Source organism: Mustela erminea, chromosome 11, assembly GCF_009829155.1.
Source record: "Mustela erminea isolate mMusErm1 chromosome 11, mMusErm1.Pri, whole genome shotgun sequence".
NCBI lineage: Eukaryota > Metazoa > Chordata > Mammalia > Carnivora > Mustelidae > Mustela > Mustela erminea.
The window spans coordinates 101,312,716-101,338,596 of record NC_045624.1 but is presented as its reverse complement, the minus strand read 5'-3'; the positions used below and the strand labels follow the sequence as shown (position 1 = coordinate 101,338,596).

The window sequence follows — 25,881 nt, the reverse complement described above, 5'->3', positions numbered from 1 at the left end:
TGCTTCCTAAATGTAGCAGACCCTCCCTGCCCCTCCTTTCCTTCAGGGGCTCCCCACGGCCCAGGCATCATGCTGCACTGATGGGACTCCTGAGTTCTGGGCACACTGAGCTTCAGGAAAAGCAAATGACAAGGCGTCCAGTCCGTCACCCAGGAACTGCAACAGCTGTGATGTGAAACCAGAATGGAGGCGGGAATAAAATAATGGAGGGAGAGAAGAAGCAGTTCTCACTGCGGTCAAGTATATGAGAAGTACAAGAGAGAAGATCGTAAGAGTTCTCACAGCAGGGAGACACTTCTTTTCTTCCTTTGCTTTTTCTTTTTACTGGATTTACAGGCAGTGAAGGATGCCAGCAATGTGTACCCCAGTCACTCCCGTGTAAGTCAAGCCATCCTGCTGTATTAACTCAGCTTACACTGTGCTGTGTGTCTGTTACATCCCAGGAACACTGGGGGTGGGGACCCCAAAACAAAACAAAACTTTTCCAAAAATTGGAGACAGAAGAGAGCCGGAGAGAGACGAAACAAGAGGAAAAGAGGGACTCCCTTTTTAGACTTCTCAGTGTTTATCTCCCCCACCCTGTACCTCACAAAAGCAGGTCTCCCCCAGTTTTCGGGGTCTGGGAGGTCCTTGGCAGTGAAAACTACTTCCCTCCCAGAGCAGAGCCATTGTCCTCAAAAGCGACCCTTACTCTGCATCATAAATATTGCTGAAACCCACACCTCAGCGTTGTTCTGTGAGCTTTCTTAGAAAGTCTTGAATAAAGAAGAATGAATTAAGGAAGCAAATTTGGCAAAAAAATATTTTCTGTTTAACAGTATAGGTGAGGCAGCTCTAGGTTCTAGCTGAAGAGACATCCCAAATGTATCTCTCGTGGTTACGCTGACATGAGTTGATGTAAAGCTAACAGGACTGCACGTGAACTTGTAAGCCATTAAAAAGAAAGATAATTTCGCTTGATAAGTATCTCCAGTTGGCTGCTGACTTGTACTAATATGTCATCTTTCCCTGAGAAGCATGCCAGAGTGGGGCTCTCCCCATAATAGTAAAGGAAAGAAGCCTGTGGGAAGAATTTGGAGTCTAGAGTGGTCATGCCACTGGGAAGTTCACTGTGTCAAAACACAGTTTTCTAAAAGGCCTTGCTTGGTATATAATGTGTGGGTTAGAAGCGAGAGTGGGGAATATTACATTTGGCTCTCGTCCTTCCTGACTACAGGACAACTAAAGTCTCTAGATTTCTGAGGCGGCCATTTTGTTTTCTCTGACTCTGTTTCCCTAACCTCCCGCTAAGCCTCCCTACCTTCTCTTTCTCTGGCTCTGCCTTGGGACTAGAGCAAATGTTTGGCATGTCCCACCATACTCAAAGGCTAACAGTGTTAACAACAAGACCCCATCTGTCCAGTGGATTTTCCTGAGTATCCCTTAAAAGCGGGCTCTCCCACATTGCATGGTGGCCTGTCTTTTGGACAACCTCTGTTTAAGAGGATGTAGCCCCTTTATTGGCTAGTGAGGGTTCAGAAAAGGTGAAGAAAGTTCAGTGGGATTCAAAGTAAAGAAATGAAAATAATCTTGTGGAACATTCCTAAGTCTTACTCTAGAAACTAAAAAAGGACACCAGAAATAACATACACATTATTTGGGGGCAAGTACGGAAGATGGGCAACTGTTTCTGGAGTTTATGAAGCATCATACTGTAATCCCAGGCACCTTTAAAAAAGCCATTTCAAAGATAACCTGGTGGAGCCAAATGGAAATGCGTTTCGAAGGCAGAAATAGCGATGGGCTGGAATCCTACGCCAACCACGTAAACGTGAGCAACCTTCTTAACGCTACAGGCTGGTCAGGAGGGTTCACTGTGAGTGTGTGTGCAAAGCAACTAGTCCTGAGACTGGCCCTTGCTGGACATTCAACGACTGTGAGTTTCTATCATTTTGGGAGAGAAAGAGAGAGCAGAATTGCAGATGTGACTCTTCTCTTCAGAAGAAACCCTGAGAGGGAATTACACCAACGGCAGCTAGAAAGAAAAAAAACATGAAAAGTGAACAGCTAAAATGCGATGATGAAAATAAGTCTAAAATGGGACAGTGAGCTGTTAGATACCAGAAAATGTGGCTTCTGACGTCCAGGCCTGTGGAAAACTAGAGAGCAAAGGAGAAACTTACATCAAGAATTTCCTTGTTGGCTTTCGGAGATGTGGCTTCTCTTAATTCCTTGATGGCCACGGGAATTTTAACCTTCTCACCTTCTGGGATCCAGAGTCCCTGTGATGAGGAGGGAGAAAAGACATTAACTGGCAATTGTCATACTATGCAATATGCTGACTCGTGAGACAGACAGACTTTACCAGTGACCCTGTCCCAAAGGGCGAGGGACCTTGAGCACAGCTCTGTATTCCGAGGCCATCAGAGCTGGGAGCCATGACATCTCAGCAGCTCTCCTGCTATCACGTTCCATGAATCAGAGTCATTAGTTTAAAAAAAAAAAAACCCTAAGCATGTGTCAGTTACACCACCAGTGTGGATCATTTTGTCCAGAATTCTGAGATACTGGGTGTCGGGCTCACTGAAATTAGACCTGATGTAATAGGATCCAGAAAAAACAAATTAAGAGGAGCTGTTTTGACTTGGACTTCATTTGGACACCGTCACAGAGTGACAGGCAGCCCTTCTTCAGACTCCCTCTCTGCCACCCACCCCTTTACAAAGTCACCACTATCATCCCTGGAAACTTTTGATGACTGTATATGGGTCCCACAGGACCATTTAATTTGTCACCATGGTTATACAAGATTTCCTCTTGAGAACCTGGAGAAGACATTGGAATGTCCAAACCATGAGCAACACAAAAGTAGATAAAGTTGATACACAGAAGACAGCCCAGAACTCTGGATTTGCGCATCAACCCACATCCCCAGAAGTCTTGGCGTCCTGGTGGCCTCACCTTGTACACCGTGCCAAATGCTCCAGAGCCCAGCACCTTGATCTTTTTGAATTCTGTTTCCTTTAAGATCCTCAAGAGAGCTTGGTTGGGAGCTTCTCCGCTGGGCGTAAGAGGCTCAACAAGCTGTGAGAGATAAGGAAGAAAAGCCGCTGGTCAACGCTCCCGCCTGTGTGGAAGCGGGCGTTGGCCAAGCCCAGACACAGCCATGCGTGGATGTGCTTCAGCCCAAAGAACCTGCCACACTCACTCGAAAGAAGAAATGCACACCTTCTCAAAGAACTTCACGAAAGGTATGTTGACAAAGGGACTCCCTGGTACAGGAGTCCTTGAACAGAACAGCTCCATTTCAACAAATACGATTTCTACTTCCAATTAGATGGATTGAGAGAATTTTGGTGAGGAAACCTTTCAGAGGGTTGGTCATTTTGGTAGCCTGTTGGGCATCCTAACACGCAAATGCCTTTATGGTATGAGCTGCTGTGGTTCTCTCCTCCCAGGGACTCTGGCTTCTGACACTCTGCAGGATGAGGATGCCAGCTGAGGACCCATTCACATTGTCACATACAGAGCTCAAAAGGCAACAGCACTGTGTAGACAATGGGATTTTCCACAGTTAGCTTCTCAACCACGTGCCTTCCCAGGAACCAACACCTATGCGCAAGCCTTTCCGTACACATATATGCGTGTTGTATTTACACAGGACTCCCCACGGATCGGTAGCTATGTTGTGAGACTTAATTCATTCCAGAGCTGTACCCAAATGGGACTAATTGTTTATAATGGGACATTCAGAGATTCTTTCTGGTTTTTCCACCATCAGAAATAAAACATAATAATACAAACACATACTTAAAATACAAAATCTTGAAGGGCAAGACATGGCAGGAGAGCCCTTGTTTCTGTCCAGGAAGCTGGGATAGGGGCATGGGCAGGACATGCCGGGCCTGGGCACCCACTCACCTCTCTTTCTTGCAGCAGTCTACGAAGGGTTCGCTTCCGGACAATATGGCGCCGGCGCAAAAAGAGGCCCACCCCGAGGGCCACCATCACCACCAAGAAAAGGCCGCCCACAATCCCAATGGCAATGGATGGGATCCTGTGCCTGGAATGAGAGGGAGACATGGCAAAGTGAGGCCTGTGGACAGATTTCATTACATTGGCATTTTTTTTTTTAAGATTTTATTTATTTATTTGTCAGAGAGAGGAGCGAGAGTGAGCACAAGCAGACAGAGTGGCAGGCAGAGGCAGAGGGAGAAGCAGGCTCCCCGCCGAGCAAGGAGCCCGATATGGGACTGGGATCATGACCTGAGCCGAAGGCAGAGGCTTAACCAACTGAGCCACCCAGGTGTCCCATTACATTGGCATTTTATGATTTCCTACATTTTTTGACACTTTGACATCAATCAACATCATCTCAGAAAGTAGGTACCATGTGGCTTCTAAACAGAGGAAAGAACATCAAGAGTTTCTAGGGTAGCGTTTCCACCGTCTTGAGCATTAGAAAGTCCTCCCTCCCAGCTTTTTTACATTTTTTAAAATTGAGGTATCCTTCGGACATCTCCATATGACAACTGTATTTTAATCTATTGATTAAGAATCCACAAAATTCAAAAAGTAACTCAGACTCCCATAATGCTTTTCATATGAATCTGCATTTACCCCCAGAATCTCTCCATTCATCTGAAGCCTAGAAGGCCACTGCATAAGACATGCATTGTCTCCTGGCTTGCCTGGGTGAAGGCACCCTTTCCATAACGTTCAGCCTCTTTGAAGGGTCCTTGGCTTTCAAGATGGGACCACAGCCCTGTGGAATGCTTTATGAATAAGCATGGGGGAGGTTATAAAGTGATAGGCTTTCACCATAAAAAGCACGATCGTCATAAATCAGTGATGTCACCGTGTATCAGCAAACCACTTTACAGCACTCCTTTTTCCCACTATGGGTGTGCTCGATTTCAGGGACGGCAAAAACCTCCAACAGAAGTTCTGGAGTTCACTGGGGGAAAAGAGCTATCTGGATTTGTGGATTCTGAATTTAGAATCTTTATAAAATTATTATTCTTAAGTATCTATCCCCTTTGAGCTTCTGGCAAGCTTCATATTTTCTGGAAGAAATGTTAATGAATATCAAAGATTAATTAGCATCATTAGCACATAACTATCCCAGCATCCTTACAAATTTCTTGTCAGTGGGTCAAAGGTGCTCCATGAAAATGGTATCTACAACACTTTCTCCTTAGTGAATGCAAAACTTGTCTCCTGCATTATGCCATCTCCTCAATTAATGCAGTTTGCATTAATGAGTTTTTACTATATTGAAAGGAACACTAAAATGATACAAAGAATAATTACAGAGTACGCATGGGTTCCTTGGGGAGCTGTAGTAAGGGTAAGTGAATAAGAAGAGAAGAAAAAGCAGAGTCTATATAACAATGAATGGTCACAGACTAGTTTCAAGGTGGGGCTTTGATGAAAAACCTCATTATGAATGTACTGATTATAGTGTGAAGATAGGACAAATTTTGCTGATGTAGGCTCAGCAAAGAGGAAAGGATGAAAGGAAATCTTTATCTCTGAGAAACTGCCTTACTCGTCTTTCATGTTTCACTTGATAGTAGGTAGGATTTATTATCATGGCTAAATCTGGGGCAGAAGAGTCAGCCAACACGGAAGCCAGGTCGTTGGAGAAGGGACTGTGTAGACATTACTAGAAATGGAAGAGATGCCTGGAAATTCGGTTAGTGTTGGGTTATGTCAGCAATGGCAAAGAGGTGCCTTGTGCCTAATTCCGATTCCTTGCTTGACATTGTTAATTGATAATACCACACACTCTTTCCTGATGAGTCTGACCAGGAATTCCCAGTTCTGCTTTTCTTAGTACAGCATTTCAAGCAATGATGGCAAATGAATCAGAATTGAAATGCTAAAGGAAGTCATTGTTTAGAATAGGTTAGTTGGGGAGAAAAATGACCTCAAGCTGGAGCTCTTTCATCAAACTTGAAGGTCTGAGATGCGGTCCACTGGGTCAGCAAGGACGAAAAGAAGAGAAGCTAGGAGAAAGATCTGAGGAAACTGGTGTAACCAAAGAAGTCAGAAATAGGCTCCATGTAAAGAGAAGCACTGGGCACTGAGTGCTAGTGCCACACAGAGCCAGGTCCCAGTGCTCATACCCTGTGTCCCCTCCCCTGAACACACCAACAAAGTAGGCAGGGGAGAGGTGGGGGGAATCCGCAGGGTGGTCTCAGCCAGGGATGCTATGCTGGCCCAGAGAAGAACCTGTCAACGCAGAAGGCGATCAGAAATGCGGGAAAGTAGGGCACCAGGGTGGCTCAGTGGGTTAAAGACCCTGCCTTCGGCTCAGGTCATGATCCCAGGGTCCTGGGATCGAGCCCCACATCGGGCTCTCTGCTCAGCGGGGAGCCTGCTTCCCTTCCTCTCTCTCTGCCTGCCTCTCTGCCTACTTGTGATCTCTGTCTGCCAAATAAATAAATAAAATCTTAAAAAGAAAAGAAAAGACGTGTGGGAAAGTATTGTCTCTGCCCACACAGTCTTTGGACATTTCTGAGAAGGTCCGCTGGACACCGTTACGACACTTACCCTTCTATCGCACAGCCTTCAAGACCTGGCCCGTCACAGCTGTAGGAATGGAGAGAAGAACACACATGTGAATCACTCTGCTTCTTCAGTATTTTGTCTGAGTGGTTTTTTTTTTTTTTTTTGGATATTTTATTTATTTGAGAGAGAGTGGAGAGCGAGAGTGAGAAAGAGAAAGCATGAGCAGGGGGGAGGGACAGAGGGAGGAGAAGCATGTAGGTCTCGATCCCAGGACGCTGGGATCATGACCCCAGTTTAAGGCAGATGCTTAGCTGACTGAGCCACCCAGGCGGCTCTTAGAGAGTTTTTAATTAAGTCACAAGGCAACACGTTTAAATTACTCTCCAATCATTAAGATCACCAGCAATCCCCATTTTGTGGCTGTGGTTAATCTACTTTGCATTGTTTCATTTATTCATTCTCCCAGCAAGTATTTCTGAGTGTGTACTCTGTGACAGGGACTGTTCCAGCATTGAGCCAAGGGGACAGTTTCTGGCCTTTGCTATTAAGATGTTTTGACGTACACCTCGTGATATAGGTATGGTTGTCTCACGTCAGGCTCTGGGATGTCCATATGGGCTGGGGAGTAGAGGGCCCAAGACTAGAGCCAAACTGATCAAGGAGCAGGTAGGGAGGAACAGATGAGGGAAGACAAGTCTTGGTGGCAGGGAAATGACAGTGATGATTTCAGACCCAGAAAGCCAGAGGTGAGGGGAGGAGCTGGCTTCATCCCCTCCGAAACAACTGAAATGTGTTACATGCAGCAGAGTCAGCCCTGGTCTTCCATGACCCCTGAGCCGCTGGGCTCCCATTCTAGTGGGGGAGGCCACCATCCCTTATTTCGATTACAGGATGATGTAAAAAGGCAGAATCCGTGGGCTCTGAGAACAGCAGCATTTGCCAATACAAACATCAGCAGGAAAGCAAAATACTCTAATTAAATGGAAAAGACAACTCATGCTGTTGTGCATGGATGGACCGACAGAGCGTGATGCTAACTGAAATGAGTCAGACAGAAGGACAAATACTGTAAGAGTTCATCTATATATAGGGTCTAAAAAAAAAAAACAAACGAACAAACCAACAACAGAGATAGACTCATAAATACACGTAAATACATAAATACCACAAACCTGTGGTTACCAGAGGAAAGGGAGTAAGGGGGAGGGACATAACGGGTGAAGGGGTTAAGAGCTACAAACTTCCAGTTGTAACAACTAGGTGATGGGGATAAGGAGTACAGCATAGAAAATACAGTCAATAATGTAACAATTCTGTCTGGTGACAGGTGGTGACTACACTTTTTGTGGTGAGCCCTGCATAATGAATGGTATTGTCCAGTCACTATGTTCTACACCTAAAACAAATATAACATTGTGTGTCAGCTGTATTTTAGTTTGAAAAAGGAGGCAGGGGAGATGACCATTTCGTGGCCTGGGAAAGGATGAAGGACTACATTTCAAATTGCGAATGGGATGGGGGTGCCTTCGAGCACCCCATTTCCTATCTCAGTCAAGGGCTGGGATCTGTACACTTCTCTTGGAGGGAGAGGGTCTGTTCCCAGCCCTCATTTCTATACTGTCCTGCTCCTTTCCCCCCAGGGCCTTTGGGCCTTCCTCTCTACATCACACACTCACACACACACACACACACACAGGCTTTTCAGGCTGTGGGATGCACACTTTATTACCTCCTATGGAAACCAAAGTCAAAGACAACAGGTATCATTGATGAATGACCACTGACTGATAAACTCATACCCTACTCAAAATAACTCTGCTCACTCCCTTTATCCCAACCCCTCACCATGCCTGGCAGTCCCCCAAAAGGGAACACTCTGCAAAGTGAGTGCAAATGGAAATTGTGAATTTGGGAACCACATGCAGGGATGTTTGAGAAAGGCCAGTTTACATCTGAAGAGGTGACTGGCAAGGACGGAGACAGGCCAGGTGCTAGCAGGGAGTCGATTTGAGTAGCGAGATGAAGAGGTCTTTGGGAAAGCTGATTTGCAGAAATGACTGCTGAATATGAAGTAAAAGAGGCCATCGCATATTATCCTTTAATTGCGTCAGAAAAATTGCTCCCTATCTTCCACTCAATTCATTCTTTTCGGTTACATGTAATTAGAACAAGAGACACTTCTGTCCTGCTTCTTCACCTGACATGCTCTCACTCACCCATAGGTACAGTTGGAATGACACAGGTGGCACACGCGATTGGCGTCTGCAAACTTCCAGACCAGGGTGTTGTTCTCTCCCATGACGCCAGCCGGACAGGTCTTGACGCAGTGCGGGCCGTCGATGTAGTGCGCACACTTGACGCAGCTGTCCGGTCCCTGTCAAGATCGAGGACGACCTCTCTATATATGTTTCTTTCTCTTTCAAAACTGAACTTGTCACTTAAAATACTTATTGTGAAAACAGCCAAATAATAATAGAAGTTCTTCAAGTAGAAAAACGACAGGCTCATCTGGGATTGCTATCGCTTGACAGGGCCGCTGCTAACAGCTCACTATAAAGTCTTCCCAACTTTAAAGACATTTCATATATAACTATACTAAATACTTCACTACATTTTGCTTAACAGATTATGGGCATCCATCTTTGTCAAAACCATCTAATTAGTCTATGAGTACATTTACATCTTTATTGCTCAGATGGACTTTCTTGCATAACATGTTTGAACTTAAAGGAAGACTGTGGGAAGCCAGACTTGCTGAGGCAAATGCAAGAAAGCCTATATCTCTGTATTTTCAGGGACAACAAGGTGGTGGCAAAATGAACACTGGACTGTGCTAACTTTGATTCTGGTACCTGCACGCTTCACAAAGGGACTGAAATGAAATGGGCAGGGAGGGATGTCCCTATTTTGTCCAAAGACTGAGTGTTCTCAGAACTAGAGCCATCAGATGACTAAAGTCAGTATCACCAACTGATTTATCTCGATGAAAATGTACCCTAACACCATGTGAACTTATAAACCATTGGTTTACTTTGTAACCTGCCATGTTGGCAGCCTATGCCTCAAAACACAGCCTTCTGCCCAATTCAGAGACAACTTCTGAAAAACGTTTTTAATTAGTAGATTTACATATGGCTGTTGAAGCTCAAATCCACACACATGTCCTTAAACATAATATTAAGGATTAACTATAGTTAGGATACTGGTGTGATGGGGGACCTGAATTCTCATTTCTATTCTTTAAAATACAACGTAGACAGAAAACTGAATTTTGGAAAGTTTTGCTAGGTGTTTCTTTAGAAATGCTCTGAACTTCTCAAACTCAACACACACAAAAAACACACACAAAAAAGTCAAGAAATGGGCATAAGACATGAACAGACACTTCTCCAAAGAAGATATACAAATGGTTAACAGACACATGAAAAAATGTTGAACATCAATTGGCATCAGGAAATACAAATCAAAACCACAATGAGATAACACCTTACACTGGTTAGATGGCAAAAATTAACAAGGTAGGAAACAACAGATGTTGGTGAGGATGTGGAGAAAGGGAACCCCTCTTACACTGTTGGTGGGAATGCAAGCTGGGGAAGCCACTCTGGAAAACAGCGTGGAGGTTCCTCAAGACATTAAAAATAGAGCTACCCTATGACCCAGCAGTTGCACTACTAGGTATTTACCCCAAAGATACAGATGTTGTGAGAAGAAGGGGCACATGCACCCCAGTGTTCATAGTGGCAATGTCCACAATAGCCAAACTGTGGAAGAAGCTGAGATGCCCTTCAACAGATGACAGGATAAAGAAGATGTGGTTCATGTATACAATGGAATTTACTCAGCCATCAGAAAGGATGAATATGTACCATTACGTTGAAGGGGATGTAATTGGAGAGGATTATGCTAAGTAAAATAAGTCAGTCAGAGAATGACAATTATCGTATGGTTTCACTCATATGTGGAACACAAGGAATAGTGTGGAGGACCACAGGGGAAGGGAAGGAAAACTGAATGGGAAGAAATCAGAGGGGGAGACAAACCATGAGAGACTCTGGACTCTGGGAAACAAACTGAGGGTTTCAGAAGGGGTGGGGGGATTGGGTAGCTGGGTGATGGGCATTAAGGAGGGCACGTGATGTGATGAGCACTGGGTGTTATACACAGCTAATGAACTGTTGAACCCTCCATCAAATTGTAACAAAGTGTTATATGCTGGCTAACTGAACATAATAAAAAAGATAAAGATTTACATGAAATAAAAAAAATGCTTTGAATAGTTGTGAACTGATGTTAAATCAGAATTGAGGATGTTTGATTAAAGTGACGAAGCAGTGACGACAGATGTCAAAATGGTGACAACTGGCTGACAAGGTATGCAGTCTACCACAGGCCTGTTGGTGAAAGAGTAGATGTTATTAAACTTGTTAGGAGGTGTTGGACAGGAAAGGTGAGTGCTCCTGCGCAATGGGGTGTGTGATGACGTCAGCTCAACCACAGCCTCTCTGGGACGCAGCTGTGAGGTCACATGTTGGCTCAGTGTTGTGGCTCTACTGCTGGGAGCCTTCTCCCTACGATGTAGGAGGGGCTAACATCAAACGCACTCCTCACCCGTCCCGTGCAGGTTACATTCATGGGCTGGGGCAGGCATTCCGGATGGCACTGTATACACTCGGAGTTCTCCACAAACTCCCTTGGTTCCCTGAGAGAAGAAAGGAAACTGATCAGCACCGTCTCTAGAGATCCTGCTTCAAAATGCTGGGTGGCTACAATCATCTGAGTTGATCCATCTGAAATTTCAGAGGATGCAAATCCTCTTTTCCAGCAATACCAAAAAATTTCAGGTCAACATGCAGCTGTGGGCAATCAGGACTCTACTGTGAGATCATAAAGTGACTGTATTAACTGAATCCTTGGTCATCTTTCCCCTCAACAAATACACAAGCTTCATTCATAATCCAAACATCTTCCCTGCATTATTCTACAAGGCGCAGTTTTTGTCTCTTAGGCAAACAAGCCAATACATGAAAAAGGTCATAGTCCTTAAGAGGTAACCTCATCCCCAACATCAGATTCATGGATATTTAAAGCAAGCTGGAGAGAAATGATTAACCGTAGATTAATGTACAGGAAAAGAAAGGAGAGACGTTAGAACGTACTCCATGGTTATTAACAAAAACCCTAAGTGTGCAATACAGGTGTGAAAAATTTTGCTTGTAAGAGTTTCGCTATTCCTCAGGATGTCCAGATCAATGTTAAGCAAGAAGGCCACGTTGGATTGAAAAGACAGAACAGTGATGGCAGCTACTGAGGTTGAAAGCTGCCTGGGAATTAACTACAGGTCTTCACTCCAGTGAACGAGGAGTGTTTACACCCCTCAACATGTTCCCTAAGTCCTCCCTCATGTCCTCAATTAAACCAAATATGCCCAATTGGTTCTTTCCTTCCCTTCTTCCCTGAGTTATAACACCTGTGGGAGGAGTCCATCCTGCAGGCTGAGTACTTGCTACCAGACAACGACGTTCTTAACAGAAAGGGACCACCAACATGGTTATTTGAATTCCTTCCCCCCCCCCCGCCTTTTTTAAAGATTGTATTATTTATGTGAGAGAGAGAGTGCACACAAGTGGTGGGTTGGGGGAGGGGGTGCGGGAGAACCAGGCTCCCCGATGAGCAGGGGCTCTATCCCAGGACCCTGGGATCATGACCTGAGCCGAAGGCAGATGCTTAACCCACTGAGCCACCCAGGCGCCCCAGTTCCATCTCTCTTTAAAACGATGTAGAAACCATGAGACTCGTGTCTCTTTTGGAGGAGTAAGGATTGCACGGATATTTCTTGTTGAAACAACACTGTCAATTATACAACGTACTCGGTCAGGTTACTGAGCCGATCTGCTAAAGGGTTCGTACAAAACTGGACTTGGTCTTCTCATCTTGCTCCTGAATATTTCTGGATCTGTGCTATGGCCCAGACCCCGACAGTGAAACAAGAAGGGAGGTTTCCTGTACTCATATGTAATTCCTATGGCTCCTTCTCTCTGACAAAATTTCCTGTTCTTTAAATTAAAAAAAAAAAAAAAAAAGCTTCTGCATCGGTCCTTCAATTGTACTTTCCTATTAATTTATTTTTAGTCATTATTCGAGGACCTTCAAAGCTTTTTATCCATCTCAAGATTCCCAGAGAATCGACAGACTGTACTTCTACTGATTGCAGATAAATTCAAGAGTGGTTATGTGGTTGTTTATTCCTTTGTCCATGGTTACATTTAAAGTTATATGCATGGTTCAATATTTCTTGAACATAAAACAAAAAATTAATGAGGAAATGTAATTTATATTGCTTTGGACACAGTAGGGAGAGTGTCTCGCAAAGAAAAGTCTAGATGACTGTGGTCTCGGCCATATGAACCACTTACGACTTTTTCGTCTGTCTTGGGAACTTTGTGTGGCTTAGAAAAATAGCAGAGATTTCCAAAACAGAGACTCTATAAATTGGTGGACTGGTATAAGTCATGAAAAACGTTTGTTCATTTCCTTGTGTGATAAACAGCTGTCAATAAATATACGACAAAAAAAAAAAAAAAAAGGAAGGAAAAAAAAAAAGCAATAGGATCAATATGAACAACCATAAACCTAGAAAAACAATCTCCTTATCTTTTAGCAAAATCAAGGGGTTACAAAAGAACCTTACCCCTCCAGAACATTGCACTTCTCCACACATTCCTTGCCCCGGCTGACGTTTCTGCAGGACACACAGTCTTTCGGCTCTGGGCCCCAGCAGCCCTCTGATGAGCACAAAGGATGGCAGACGTGGCCCATGGCCTCTGGGAAGACAGGGTGAGCCACAAGGGGTCAGCTGCAGCACTGTGACTAGAGGGGCCAAGCGTGAACGCACCCACACCGGTAAATGAGGTGCTGGGTCCTTTGTGACCTTGAGCAGCATGGACGTGCAGAGGGGGAGGGGTGCCAAGAAGCAGGGACACCCAATTGGCTTCTTGAGGTCAAATGCAAGTTCCGTTCTCCCCACTGGGAGTCAAGAGTTCCTGGACTGGACCTGGGCAGCATTCCGCTGATGAATGTCACAGCTGATGGAAACACTGGGAAGGTTTGTGGTTCCTGCCATGTGCTGGGCACTGGGCCAAGAGTTTTACATGTAAAAATTTCATTTCATTCTCTCACTGGCAGCAAGAATCACTGAGAAAGCCAAAGCCTGAAGAAACTATGTAAACCGATCAAGGTCTGGAAGCTAGGAAGGGCTAGGATTGGGGCATGAACGCAGACCTGCTTCTCCCAGTGACCAGGCAGTGCACATGTCCAGCTTCCACAGTGTCCTATGGCTCCCTAATCAGACTAGGAAATGTCAGCATAAAATGTTCATTCTATCTGCAGGCGTGTGCATGTGTGTTGCTAGCTACAGTCATCAGAGGCTGAAATGAACAGGGAGAAACCTATGGCTAACAGGTAAAATAATACAAAATTGATTTCCATTAATTACAAATAATCGATAGCTTAAGCCTCAAGGCAAATTCATCCTGTGAAATACGCGAACTGGAAACAATTCCAAGGAATTTGATATGGTAACTTCACAAATTAGGAATACACAGATTTCTTTTAATCTGCTTCTTCAGGAATGAAAATGTAATTGAAATGTTTGGGAATATTCTAGATTAAAATAAACGACCCAAGGGAACCATCTCCACAATCAGCCGGAGTGATTACTTACTGCAGCCTTTTTCATCTTTGTTGTTTATAATTTTGGTTTTCTGACTTGAAGTCCCAAATAGTTTTTTCCAGTTTATTGTATTCGCATAGCACAATTTTTTGTTTCCCGAGATGATCACATCCCCATCACTGATCTCCTTGAGGGAGCGTAAACCCAAGGACGTTATGTCCAGGCCGACGACCGCAAGAGAAAACTGACCACTACAGTGGAAAAAGAAACATAACGTGAACAATTGCAAAAAGATTCTATCACTTAAAACCTTATTTTTATTTTCTGGACCACCTGATGTTTACTACAAACTGCTTGCCAGCGACTCTAAGTCATACTGTAGTACGTCTTTATTGCAACTTACAAGAGGTTTTTTTAAGCAATAGGGAAAAGCCAGTTCCTTGTTCACTTAGTATTTTTGACTTCAGTGGCATATGGGGGGCTGAATAAATGTTAATGTCATTATTATATTTACTGCTTTTTTTTTTTTTTTTTTTGGCCTGGGGATTGAAAGTATGTTCTAACCTTTTAAATATCCAAATACTTGAAAAAAAAAATCACAAGTTCATTTTTTCCATCCACCCACCCACCCACCCACCCATTCATCTATCCATCCATCCACTCACCCATCTATCCATCCACTGGTCCATCTACTCATCTATGCGTGCATGCGTCCATCCATCCTTCCACCTCTCTATTCATCCATCCATCCACCCATCTGTCCATTTGCCCACTCACCTATCTATTCAGCCATGGATTCACAATCCATCCACCCACTCACCCATTTGTCTCTTGACTTGTCCATCCACTTATCTATGGATGCATGCGTCCATCCATCCAGCCTTCCACCTCTCTGTTCATCTATCTCCACCCATCTATGTACTCATCTATGCATCCACACATCCACCTATCCATCCAACTACCACTCATCTATGTATTCATCCATGGATTCACAATCCGTCCACCCACTCACCCATCCAGCCATCCATCCACCCATCTACCCACTCATCCATCCATTCATTCATGGATTCGTCCATCCAACCACCCACTCATCCATCCATCCATCCATCCATCCATCCATCCATCCATCCACTGATGCACTGATCCATTCACCACCCATCCATTTATTGAACAAACATTCAAACGACCCAACTCTGTGCTAGAACTCTATATGGCTATCAATGGGTTTCCATCAAGTGACTGGATGAAAGTAATTCACGCTGAAGGGAGGGAAGTCTTGGACCACCAGGCAGGGCAGCAAGGCAAGAAAGCAGCTGACAGGTGCTGAGAACCAGGGGCTTCTACTGGAGCAGAAACCTGAAAGTGGGGAGGCCTGGGCAAGACGTCTGGGGAAGGTGGAGGAGGCCAGAGCACAGAAGACTTTGGACACCTTGAGCTTGGTTGTTGTGTGCAAATGATGGAAAACCATAGGAAAGAGATCTGTACTTTTAGGAAGCTCATGGGACACCAGGACAGAAAATGGACCAGTGGAGACAGCACTGAATGAGGAGATATCAGGTAAAATGACAAGTTTAATGTGGACATTCCTGCTCTCCTTGTTTCTCTTTCTCTCCCAACACCATCCTCCTCCTCCTCCTCCCTTCCCACAACCTGGCTCCTGAGGAAAGCGAGGAAGCCTGTGTAGGAGACCTGTAGCACTACCACTTAGAAATTCTCTCTTGCCATGTGCCCACAGAAGCCTAGACCCTTGAACAAAGCCGGAGTCCCCTTCCCCTGGTGAGCCACACCTGGAGCTGGTGGTCACCCTGTCCCTGTGTATCACTGGACTCCTCATTAAATGTGAAAAGGAAAAAAAAAGTGATTCTAATTTTATTTAAATTCCTAAAACTAAGTCAAGTGGTACATCTCTGTCACCCAAAAAAACTGATCTCTCTTGTCTCTGCATGAATCTTGGGCAAAAGAAATATTTTTGAGAACTCAGAACAAAAGGGTTTTTCTGTGCAGTTAGTATCAGAGATGCAAAGCCAAGATGGTTTTTAAAAAGCAATATATATTTTATGTGTACTTGTTCTGATATTCTTTAATATTGAATATCATGTTTAGGGTCAATTAACGAGTAGTATTTCTAAGCATCAGACTTTTTTTTTTTTTTAGAAATTTTAAAATAATTTTTTTGGTAGATTATTAAGGTTGTTTTTTTTTTTTAATTTTTTATTTGATGGACAGAGATCACAAGTAGGCAGAGAGGCAGGCAGAGACAGAGAGAGGGAAGCAGGCTCCCTGCTGAGCAGAGAGCCTGATGCCGGGCTCGATCCCAGGACCTGAGCCGAAGGCAGAGGCTCTAACCCACTGAGCCACCCAGGCGCTCCTAAAATAAATTTTGACAGAGAGCGACACAGAGAGAAAGGGAACACAAGCGGAGGGAAGGGTGGAGGGAGAAGCAGGCTTCCCGCTGAGCAGAGAGCCCGATGTGGGGCTTGATCTCAGGACCCTGGGATCATGACCTGAGCCAAAGGCAGAAGCTGAACAACTGAGCCACTCAGGTGCCCCCACATCAGACTGTTTCTAAGGTAGGTTTGACAAAGAGATTCTCAAACTCTTCTTCCCCACAAAACTCATTATTACTCTTACCGTACCAAAGATACTTATATGTGATTTTTTTTTTGTCAGAGTTGGAAAAGTGGCAATCCTGAACAAAACACTTATTGTTAAAAAGTCTCTCCACTCCCTCTGATAAGATGTGCTCATAAGGACATGTCACCTCAGTGGTCTTCTTGCCAAAAATGCACAACCTCAATCGAATCATGAGGAAACATCAGCCATTCTACAGAATGTTTGACCAGCACTAGGTAAAACTGTCAAGGCTATAAAGGATAAGAGTAGAAGTTGGGACAGTGAGAGATGAGAAGGGACCGAGAAGATGCAACAGCTAAGTGCAACATGGCGCTCACAGGCAAACGGCTAAATCTGAGTGATGTCTGGTGCTGGAGTCAACACCATGGCACCGATGGTAATTCCGCCATTTTGTCCTCGTACCATGTGTAGGTGAGAGGTTAACAATTGTGCAAGCTCTCTGGAGGGTCTTTATAACAGTTGTGTAAGTCTAATTTCGAACTCTTCATGGGCTCTTATTTTCAGAATAGATAAATAAATAATCTACCAGGCTTTGTGCAGGGTCAACTTACTGTTGCTTTGTTCTTCCACGTATGATTTCTAGGTTCTCAAAAGCATGGAGGTCAGTCCTGTTTTCGGGCCAGGCCTGAATCAGCAGAAACCCTAGAAAGGCAAGAGGAAGGCTCAGACACCCACCACTTAGAAATGTCTTTAGGAGACATTTTAGGAATCTTCAGACATTGTTATCTGAGCAGGAGAGGTGAAGATTTGATTTGATTCTTTTTGCTATCTTCGCCAAGAATCTACCCATGGGTAGATAGAAGCCAAGGCACAATTTTACAGTGGGTACTTGCCTCTCTTATAGAATTCCCATCCCTTGCTGCATCTCTCCTACCACCCAACTTCCCCCACAGCCATCCCATGGTGCCATGGCCCTGATAGCTGGGCTGGGCTCCAAAGCTGATGAACCTAACCCTCTCTGCTCTTGATGGCAACCACCATGTTTTGAGCTATCAGCACACAGAAGGAGATTCACATATTTTCCTTACTTAATTCCAATCCTCAAAACAGTCTTGTTATTTAGGTTCAATTACTCCCTTTTTAGGGGGGAGGGCAGGCATATGAGGGCCAGTCTGTGGGCCCGAGAGCCTATGTTGTTCCCTCAGGGTTCTGCCCTTCTTTTCCCCCCACCCTCAAACGTCACTGGGTCATCAGGATGTCTGGCCAGGGCCGAGGAGACGAGGATGAAACATGTTCACAGGGATGACTCAAGGCTCTGATTAAAGTGTTCACCTCTTCCATGCAGGGGAAATTGCGATCATGAAAACTATCAAAGAACTCACGAGTCATTAATGGTAGAAGTTCAGAAGAAATGTTTTTATGATGCTGAGAGAGAAGCAGAGGAAGCCACCAGTTCTCTCTCTAAAACACCCATTTCCCATTCATGTTCATGTGACATGGTAGCCGCACACACCTGTTATTTCCTTTACAGTTTTTAGAATGTCCAGTTCCTTTGGATCGAGAGGCAGAGTACGCGTGAAGGAGTCACTGAAACAAGTAACAGAATGATCATTAACTGTGTCTGCCCATGAACAAAGTGGATTTTGCGTTTCCCTGTTCCAGTCACTTCCTCTGTTACTTACCCTCTAAACGCTACAGGCAAGATATGAAGATCTCCGCTGATTGACGTGCAATTTTTGAAGTGTTTAATATTTGTAGCATTTATGGAAAGTGTGTCTTTAAATTCGCCAATGCCTATTCCATTACACACTGTAAAGATAAGGGAGATGTTTATTCCCTTCACATATGTTGAATTCAGAAGAGCTCGGGTTCCCCGCGCAGAGGAGAGCGGGAAGAGAATTGTAGCCATGAGTCCGTCCCTGCAGGCCATCACTCATTCCTTCGACAGGAATGCAGGCCCGCTGGTACCAGTAATGAGGGTGAGGGCTTGGGCTTTGGGTGGCTGGAGAAGGCTATGGCATCCTCATGGCTGGTGATGCCCTCAGCTGGGCTTGCATTCTCCTCCTCACGATATTCCCACTTTAGGACTTAGCCCAATTGCTCTCCCCCATCCCTCCTTGGCAGTGGGATCCAGCTGCTGACGCCAGGGCCGCCTCTGCCCAGCTCTCATCAAGCCACTCCTCTGACTAAAACTCAACAGTTTCTATGGTCCTAACCTGGGTTACAGCTTGTTGTCTATTTTATTTATTTTATTTTTTTTCTAAGAGTTTATTTATTTATTTGACAGACGGAGATCACAAGTAGGCAGAGAGGCAGGCAGAGACAGAGGGGGAAGCAGGCTCCCTGCTGAGCAGACAGCCCGATGCGGGGCTCGATCCCAGGACCCTGGGATCATGACCCGAGCTGAAGGCAGAGGCTTTAACCCACTGAGCCACCCAGGCACACCTCATTGTCTATTTTAGAGAAACAATGGATCTGGATTATTTTTATTAAAAAGAGCAAGATGTGTTCATTTGAGAATGCTGCAAAGTAGAATCAAGGGACCAAAATGACCAGAGTTTCCACTGCAGGATATTTTGAGAAATGTTATTTCCAGCTACCCTCCAGGGTTATGTCATACCAGATTATGTTGGGTTTTTGTGTGTTTTGTTTCTTTTACTCTTCTGCTGTGAATGTTCCTCATATTATAAAAACTATTTACGAACATGGTTTTTAATGGCTGTCTTACATTACGTCATAGGGAATACTATAATAACTTTTATCAGATAAACTGCTTTTCTTCCCCTGTGTTTACTTGAACCAAATGCTTTGATCTGTGTCCTATTGCTCCATCAGTCTCAAAGGCCCTTTTCCACACTCCAAGCCCCTTTATTAATTTATATCCACTCCTAAATTTCCATCTCAAATGCCATCTCCACCCTAAAGTCCGCTTATCTGTTATAATTCTCCCTCTAGAATTTGCAGAGCAATTTTGGTACCTATCTTCCAGACTTATCTTGACTTTGAAGTATAATCACTGGAAATCTCATTGCTCAGGATAAGGTCCTGTTCTTTCCTCGCCCGGGGTTCTAGGAGGAGCAGTTAAGCTCTGTTGCACCAGAACTGCCACCCCTCCCACTCCCCTTCCTCCATGACCTTGCGCTCCACTCCACTGGGAGTCCCTTGTTGCTCGTAAGGAAACCAGCCATGGCTGACTCTGGTGGCCAAGACTGGGTCTCCAGGCTCACCCTATGGGCCATGTTTCTCTCTGGTTCTGAGGAGCTGCTCTAAGGAGTCCTGGGTTGAAGGGCTCAACCAGCCTTCTAGGGCTGCATCTAACACACGGGAGTTATGGGACTCGGGGCCTGGCTTCTTTAGGATTCACAGGGTCTGGCTGACAATGGCGAATGAGGGGGCCCTATGAAGACTTGCCATTTAATTACAGGTCTGGCAGAGAATTCCATGGTTTGGAGAGAATATTCAGGCTCGCTCTCTCTGCTTGTGCATGACAGTGTGGTGGGGTTACTTAAATCCTAAATCCAGAGACCAACTGTATATGCACCCCTAGACTTCCCTGGCACCACCTTCCTTACCCAGGGGTACTGCCCTGTAGCCAAAGGGATCGGAATTGGGGATGTATAGAAAATTAGGGAATGATAATTACAGGCGAATCAAACTGTTTGTTGAACACAAAATTAACAAAACCAAACCAAAACCATCTCTGATTCTATCAGTCCATTTGAGGATGCTGACCGTAACCCTCTCTCTCGGACTTCCCCTGTGCCCGGTACTACCCCACATTCTTATTTTCCTCCTTCCATGTCTGCTCTGCCAGACAGTCTCCTGAAGCCAAAGGATGCTCTTCCATCAGGGCACCTGCCCCAACTGCCCCAACTGCCCCAAGGAGTTGCAAGACCAGGAAGACATGGACTTGGCCCACAAGCTCAAGGGTCTGGCTTGGGACCTCGACTGCATGAACTTCAAATCTCGACTGCCATTCTTAGCTGTTGAACTGTGTGCAAGTCATTGAGATTCTCTGTTACTCAGTGTCCTCATCTGTAGAATGGGAATCCTAATAACAGACTTCCCTGTGGCATCGGGAGAATTCAATGACATGGAACAGGGAAGGTGACTCTGCCCCACGGGGACACCTGTGAAATGTGAAACGTGAGTAAAGAGGGGAGTGATCCGTTTTGACTGAAAAGAGTGATGGCTCCCCAGGGAAGGTGGCACCGGAAGTGGACACCCAAGGTAAGCAGCTATGCACTCAGATGTTATTTGTAATAGCAGAAGAGTGTAACAGTCTAAATGGCCACATAAAGGGAGATCCATTGAATAAATTATGGTACAGCCACAGAAGGGAGCCTACACAGCTGTACCACAGGATGAAGAAGATTCATATGACTTTATCTGGAGTGATTTCCAGGGCCTATTAAGGTTAAGAAGGAAAGTACAGAGTTTAGGTAGTATCTTTTGAGTAGAAGACATGACTGGGACCTGGGGTGTGTGAAAGGGACACAGGAGACATCTGGAGAGGCCATGTGTGGGACAATTCAAGTACCCAAATGAATGACAGGAACAGACAGGAAACTGAATAAAGAAGATTCCATGACCTCATATAGGAACTAATTTTTTTTTTTAAAAGAATGTCAGTAAATAAATGGGATGATAGAAAAAGAAAATCACTTTTATACCCACCAAGATATCTTACTAATATGTCACCATCAGTAATGCAATAACATGGCATCATATGACACCTGATTTGATAAAATGAGAGGAAATCAACATGACCTAGGCAACACTCCTGTCCCAAACACCCAACCGGAAGACGGCCATGGAAAAACAGTCAATGAAGCCGAACTGAGAGACATCGTGCAAAACACCTGGGCTGGACACTTCACGGCTGGTCATGGAAGACAGAAGAAAGCAAATGAGGGGAGTGGGGCTGAGACACAGCTACTGACCAACGAAGATAACGCGGGCAGGACATTTACATGAAACCCATGATCCTTGACTGGGTTCTGGACTGAGAAGAAGCTAAAAATGACTTACATGGGACAGGAGAGGGAAGCCTGAGTTGAATTGGGTACTAGAAAAGACTACTGAGTTGATGTTAAGTGATCCTGATGTGAACGCGTCTTTCATTACTTAGGAGAATGTCGCCAATTGTAAGAAAACATGCTGGCAAATGTAGGGGTGCTGTGTTGCAATATCTGTAACTGTCCTGTAGTTCAGAAGAAACTTGTGCCCAAGCACGCACACACGTACAGACACAAGTATAAAGACAGTGAAAGCAAGGGGGCCAAACATTACAAAGTGGGGAATTTATGTGAAAGGCATACGGGTGTGCACTGCACTACTCTTGCAACATTTCTGGGTGTGGGGAAGTTTTTACAAAAAAAAGTAAAGTAAAAGGCAAATTAATAAGCAGGAGTAAATTGGCCTTGAGGAGCCTCCAGGAACAGGGCATGATATGAAGGCAGGAAGAAATTTCTGAGCCTGAAGGAAGAGATGAGCTCAGATCTCTTCCACCTGTGATGTTGGGCGGGCTGGTGGACCCCAGCTTTGTGACCAGACGAAAAGCCTTGTCCCCATACCCTGAAGGCTTCCTACCTTTGCGGCAAGGCCCCTCACACTTCTTACACTTGCGGACTCCATCTTCCTCTACCTCGTAGCTGTCGGAGCTGCAGGCGCGGACACACGAGCCATGGTCGGTCACCACATAGTTACCTGCAGGGACAAGGAAGGAAGGTGATGAAAGCCACACCAGGTGTTCCTGGGCCTCACACAATTGCCTCATGTTCTCCTACAAAGGGGCCGATGAAAAGGGCCTCTAACCCTCTGGTTTTATTTACTTGAAGGACAAAGAATGAAAGGTTGCCCTCAGAAAAGGAGTCAAGTTCAAGAGTTTTAACAGCTTATCAAACCACGGTACGGAGAAATATAGCTCATCACAGGCAGGAAACGGATGGGATAGACAGAGCCTGGGGTCTGCTCACAGGTTCGGAACATGTCTTTGCGGCTCATTTTTCTGTCAACTCGACCTTCACGACCTGTGGTTAAAGTCTGAATGTTTATTTAAAATAAGTGATCTTGATCAAAGCCCACTAGTCCACATCTGCGGATGGATGGAATTCCCGTGGCCAGCGTGCTGCCTTCTACGGTCCCGCCCAGCCTGACAAGCTTCCCTTGGCCGGGGGGTTGGTCCCACCAGCTGGGTTCTGCGTCGAGCCATGCACGTTCACCATCTCCTAAGCCTCCCCTCCCTTTGGAGTAACTTACTAGTGTTAACATTAACACAAACATCAATATGTTTTGGGGGCTCTATGTGTTCCCGTTTTGACTTCCCCAAGTATGTCCTCAAACATATTTACCAGTCATTTGCGATTTTCATTCTATAAATTGTTTGCCTTTGCTCTCAGGCTCTGGTTTCCTGTGGGTTTTTAAACTCTACCTGTTAAACTCTCCCTCAAAGACGACACCTGTGTCATCATTGTGGCAATTTTGTAAGACTTTAGTTCATTCGATTCTATTTCTGTGTTTTTGTTTTGTTTTTTGGTTTTTTTTTTTCTGCATAGGATTTTAAAAAGTTTTTGGGTCCACAAATCTGGTCAGGCAAGTCTCCCCCTCATAGCTGGGCTTCCAATTTTTTTCTATTGATCTCCCCTCCTAGAAATCAAGATTGGTTTCTAATGCTCCTTTAATTCGACAACTCTACACTTTCTCTATGAGGACACAATTCCCATCATCATTTCCCTGAACATTAGAGCCACCTGTTGATGCAAACACAAATGAGCAAAAGCCAACCCAAAACAATTCAAACAAAACCAAACAACATAAAAAGGGACTCCTCTGAAGTTCTAGTTCCCTTAAGAGGCACAATTTTCACCAGAATCTTAACCACTAAAGAAGGCAGGTTTCCTGACACGCTTTCTCATTTAGGTCTTTTCAAGACCTGCTGGGCACAACAGCTGAACAGTGAAGTGGCCCAAACAGACAACCGAATATTCTGGACGGCTATTATAGCTGGACCTCAGTCCCTGTCCTGGCCCCCACAGACTCCAGAACAGACACTGGTCAGCAGAGCACCAGCCATCGCCTGTCACTGCGGTGGTGACCTGACTCTTCACCCATGCACTTGGTGACCTGCCTCACAGTGAGGCCAACACACAGACCCAAAGACTCCCCAAGACAAGGGACTCCAGGATCCCAGGGGGAGACAAAGAGGAAAGAGACGCCTGATAAATGAAAGGGTTTTTTGCATGTGATGAACTCACGGGGGCACTTCTTCACGCAGGTGGCACCAAAGCTGTATTTTCCCTCTGGGTTGACGTCCATCTGGTAGGTGGTCGGGTTGTAGAGCATGAGCGGCGGGCAGGTGTCCTTGCACGTGGTTTCGTCGCGGAACTTGCGGCACACCTGTTACAGGAGTACAAAGCTCGGGTTATAGTTCTTGACGTCCAGGATTTGATTAAAGCAAAACCAAGCAATTCTGCCCTCCCGCCCCATAAACCTAGTGAAGCACTTTCAGAAGAGTCGGAAAGACCTTAAAAGTATGATTTTTCTTGTTCTGTCCTAGCTGTGATAATTTACGGATTATGATGATAAAAACCCACATCTTTATTATTTACAAATGATGAAGGAGTTCACCAGCTAGATGGGTCCCTGTGGAGTGAAATTAGTTTTAAATTCAATCTCCTGGGTCTCCCTCATAGGGGACACGTAAGGATGGGTTTTGGCATGTGTTGCCAAACTGCAGAAAACGCTACTGGGGAAGGCTGCTGTGCAGAGGTGACCAGACCACATACACGGGTGACCCGAAGACCCCCAGGCCGTCTCCCCTCCAGCCTAGACCAACCAGGTCGGATGCAGCCTCTGGCATTTAACAACCTCTGCCTCCCTGAAACGGGCGTTTTCTGGATCCCACTTTAGGTGGGCCTCCTCCTCTGGAGACAATGGGCGTCTCCTGGCACTTGGGGCTGTCCAGGGCTCGCGTCTGCCGGCCCTCATGTCTCTAGGACGCCCAAGGTGCACACTATGGGGGCCACCTCCGGGTAGTGCCCACCGCCCACTGGAGCGAGGAGGCTTTCGTCAGGGCTTTCTGCAGTAACAGGGACCAGACCCAGTGCTTTGGGCCCCCCTGGGGCGGGGGCGGGCAGGAGGCTTTGAGCTGTGCTGGGGATGGGACAGAAGAGCTCCAGCCACGCGTTCAAGTCTGTGCGACTCCAGGGACGTGCCTTACTGTCTCTGTGTATTTATGCTAAGGGGCCTTCCGGTGTCAACTCCGTGGGTTTAGACTGAGATGGAATGACAGAGAGTGTGACAACAGAGCCGATGGCCACGAAGAACATTAAGGCCAGACAGCTCGTATTTAGTACTGATGCTCATCCCACGCCCAGGCCCCAGTCACGGACGCCACGTGCACTGTGTCATTGGAGCACTTAAAAGGCGCCGTTTACTACGCATCACGCTCAGACGAGGAAACTGAGGCACGGAGGGGTCAGAGGATTTGCCTGAGGTCACCCAGTAAGTGTCGAAGGCAAGATGATAGAGGGGGATTTGTCCCCTTGGCCAGTGCTCCCACAAGTGTGATTTAGTGATCTCTCCCACAGGAAGCCCCTCTCAGCCATGGCAAGATAAGCCCCCCGGGGGGTGGTCGGCTGGGGGTGGGGGGGGGTCAGCCTTACCAGACAGTCGCTCTCGCGGGGCCCCGTGCAGCCGGCGGCACACTGGTTGTGACAGCAGTCGCTGGGGGACCTGCCGCGGCAGCGTCCCGAACACTGCTGGGCACAGATGATTTTGGTCACTGAAAAGGAGCAAAGGTCACCGGTGAGCTCAAGAGCCAGGGAGGGTGGAAGGGCCACCCCTCAGGCACCCTGCAGAACCCTTGAAAACGGTGGGTGAAGCGGCCAACGGGGGGTGAATTCAGCAGTTCCCCAGCTTGTTAGGGCTGCGAAACTTCGCGTTCTGCCAAATCACACTGAATCGTGACCTTTCTTTTTTCTTTCTTTTTTTTTTTCTTAATTTATTTATTTGACAGAGACAGAAATCACAAGTAGGCAGAGAGGCAGGCAGAGAGAGAGGAAGGGAAGCAGGCTCCCTGCTGAACAGAGAGCCCAACGCGGGGCTCTATCCCAGGACCCTGCGATCATGACCTGAGC

The 25,881-nt window shown here is 45.7% G+C and overlaps 1 protein-coding gene across 1 annotated transcript in view; it reads right to left on the bottom strand.

Annotated features, from left to right (window-relative positions):
* The window catches only part of EGFR (epidermal growth factor receptor), a 198,278-nt gene that overhangs the window by 23,221 nt on the left and 149,176 nt on the right, over positions 1-25,881 (bottom strand). Inside the window, exons 6-19 of the mRNA XM_032304894.1 lie at positions 25,408-25,526; positions 23,998-24,139; positions 22,334-22,450; positions 18,424-18,550; positions 18,255-18,328; positions 17,353-17,443; positions 14,219-14,418; positions 13,187-13,319; positions 11,107-11,197; positions 8,712-8,869; positions 6,538-6,576; positions 3,901-4,042; positions 2,941-3,063; positions 2,163-2,261 (exon numbers count right to left, since the gene is read on the bottom strand). Coding sequence (XP_032160785.1) covers positions 2,163-2,261; positions 2,941-3,063; positions 3,901-4,042; positions 6,538-6,576; positions 8,712-8,869; positions 11,107-11,197; positions 13,187-13,319; positions 14,219-14,418; positions 17,353-17,443; positions 18,255-18,328; positions 18,424-18,550; positions 22,334-22,450; positions 23,998-24,139; positions 25,408-25,526 — 1,655 coding nt within the window. The remainder of the gene's footprint in view (positions 1-2,162; positions 2,262-2,940; positions 3,064-3,900; positions 4,043-6,537; positions 6,577-8,711; positions 8,870-11,106; positions 11,198-13,186; positions 13,320-14,218; positions 14,419-17,352; positions 17,444-18,254; positions 18,329-18,423; positions 18,551-22,333; positions 22,451-23,997; positions 24,140-25,407; positions 25,527-25,881) is intronic.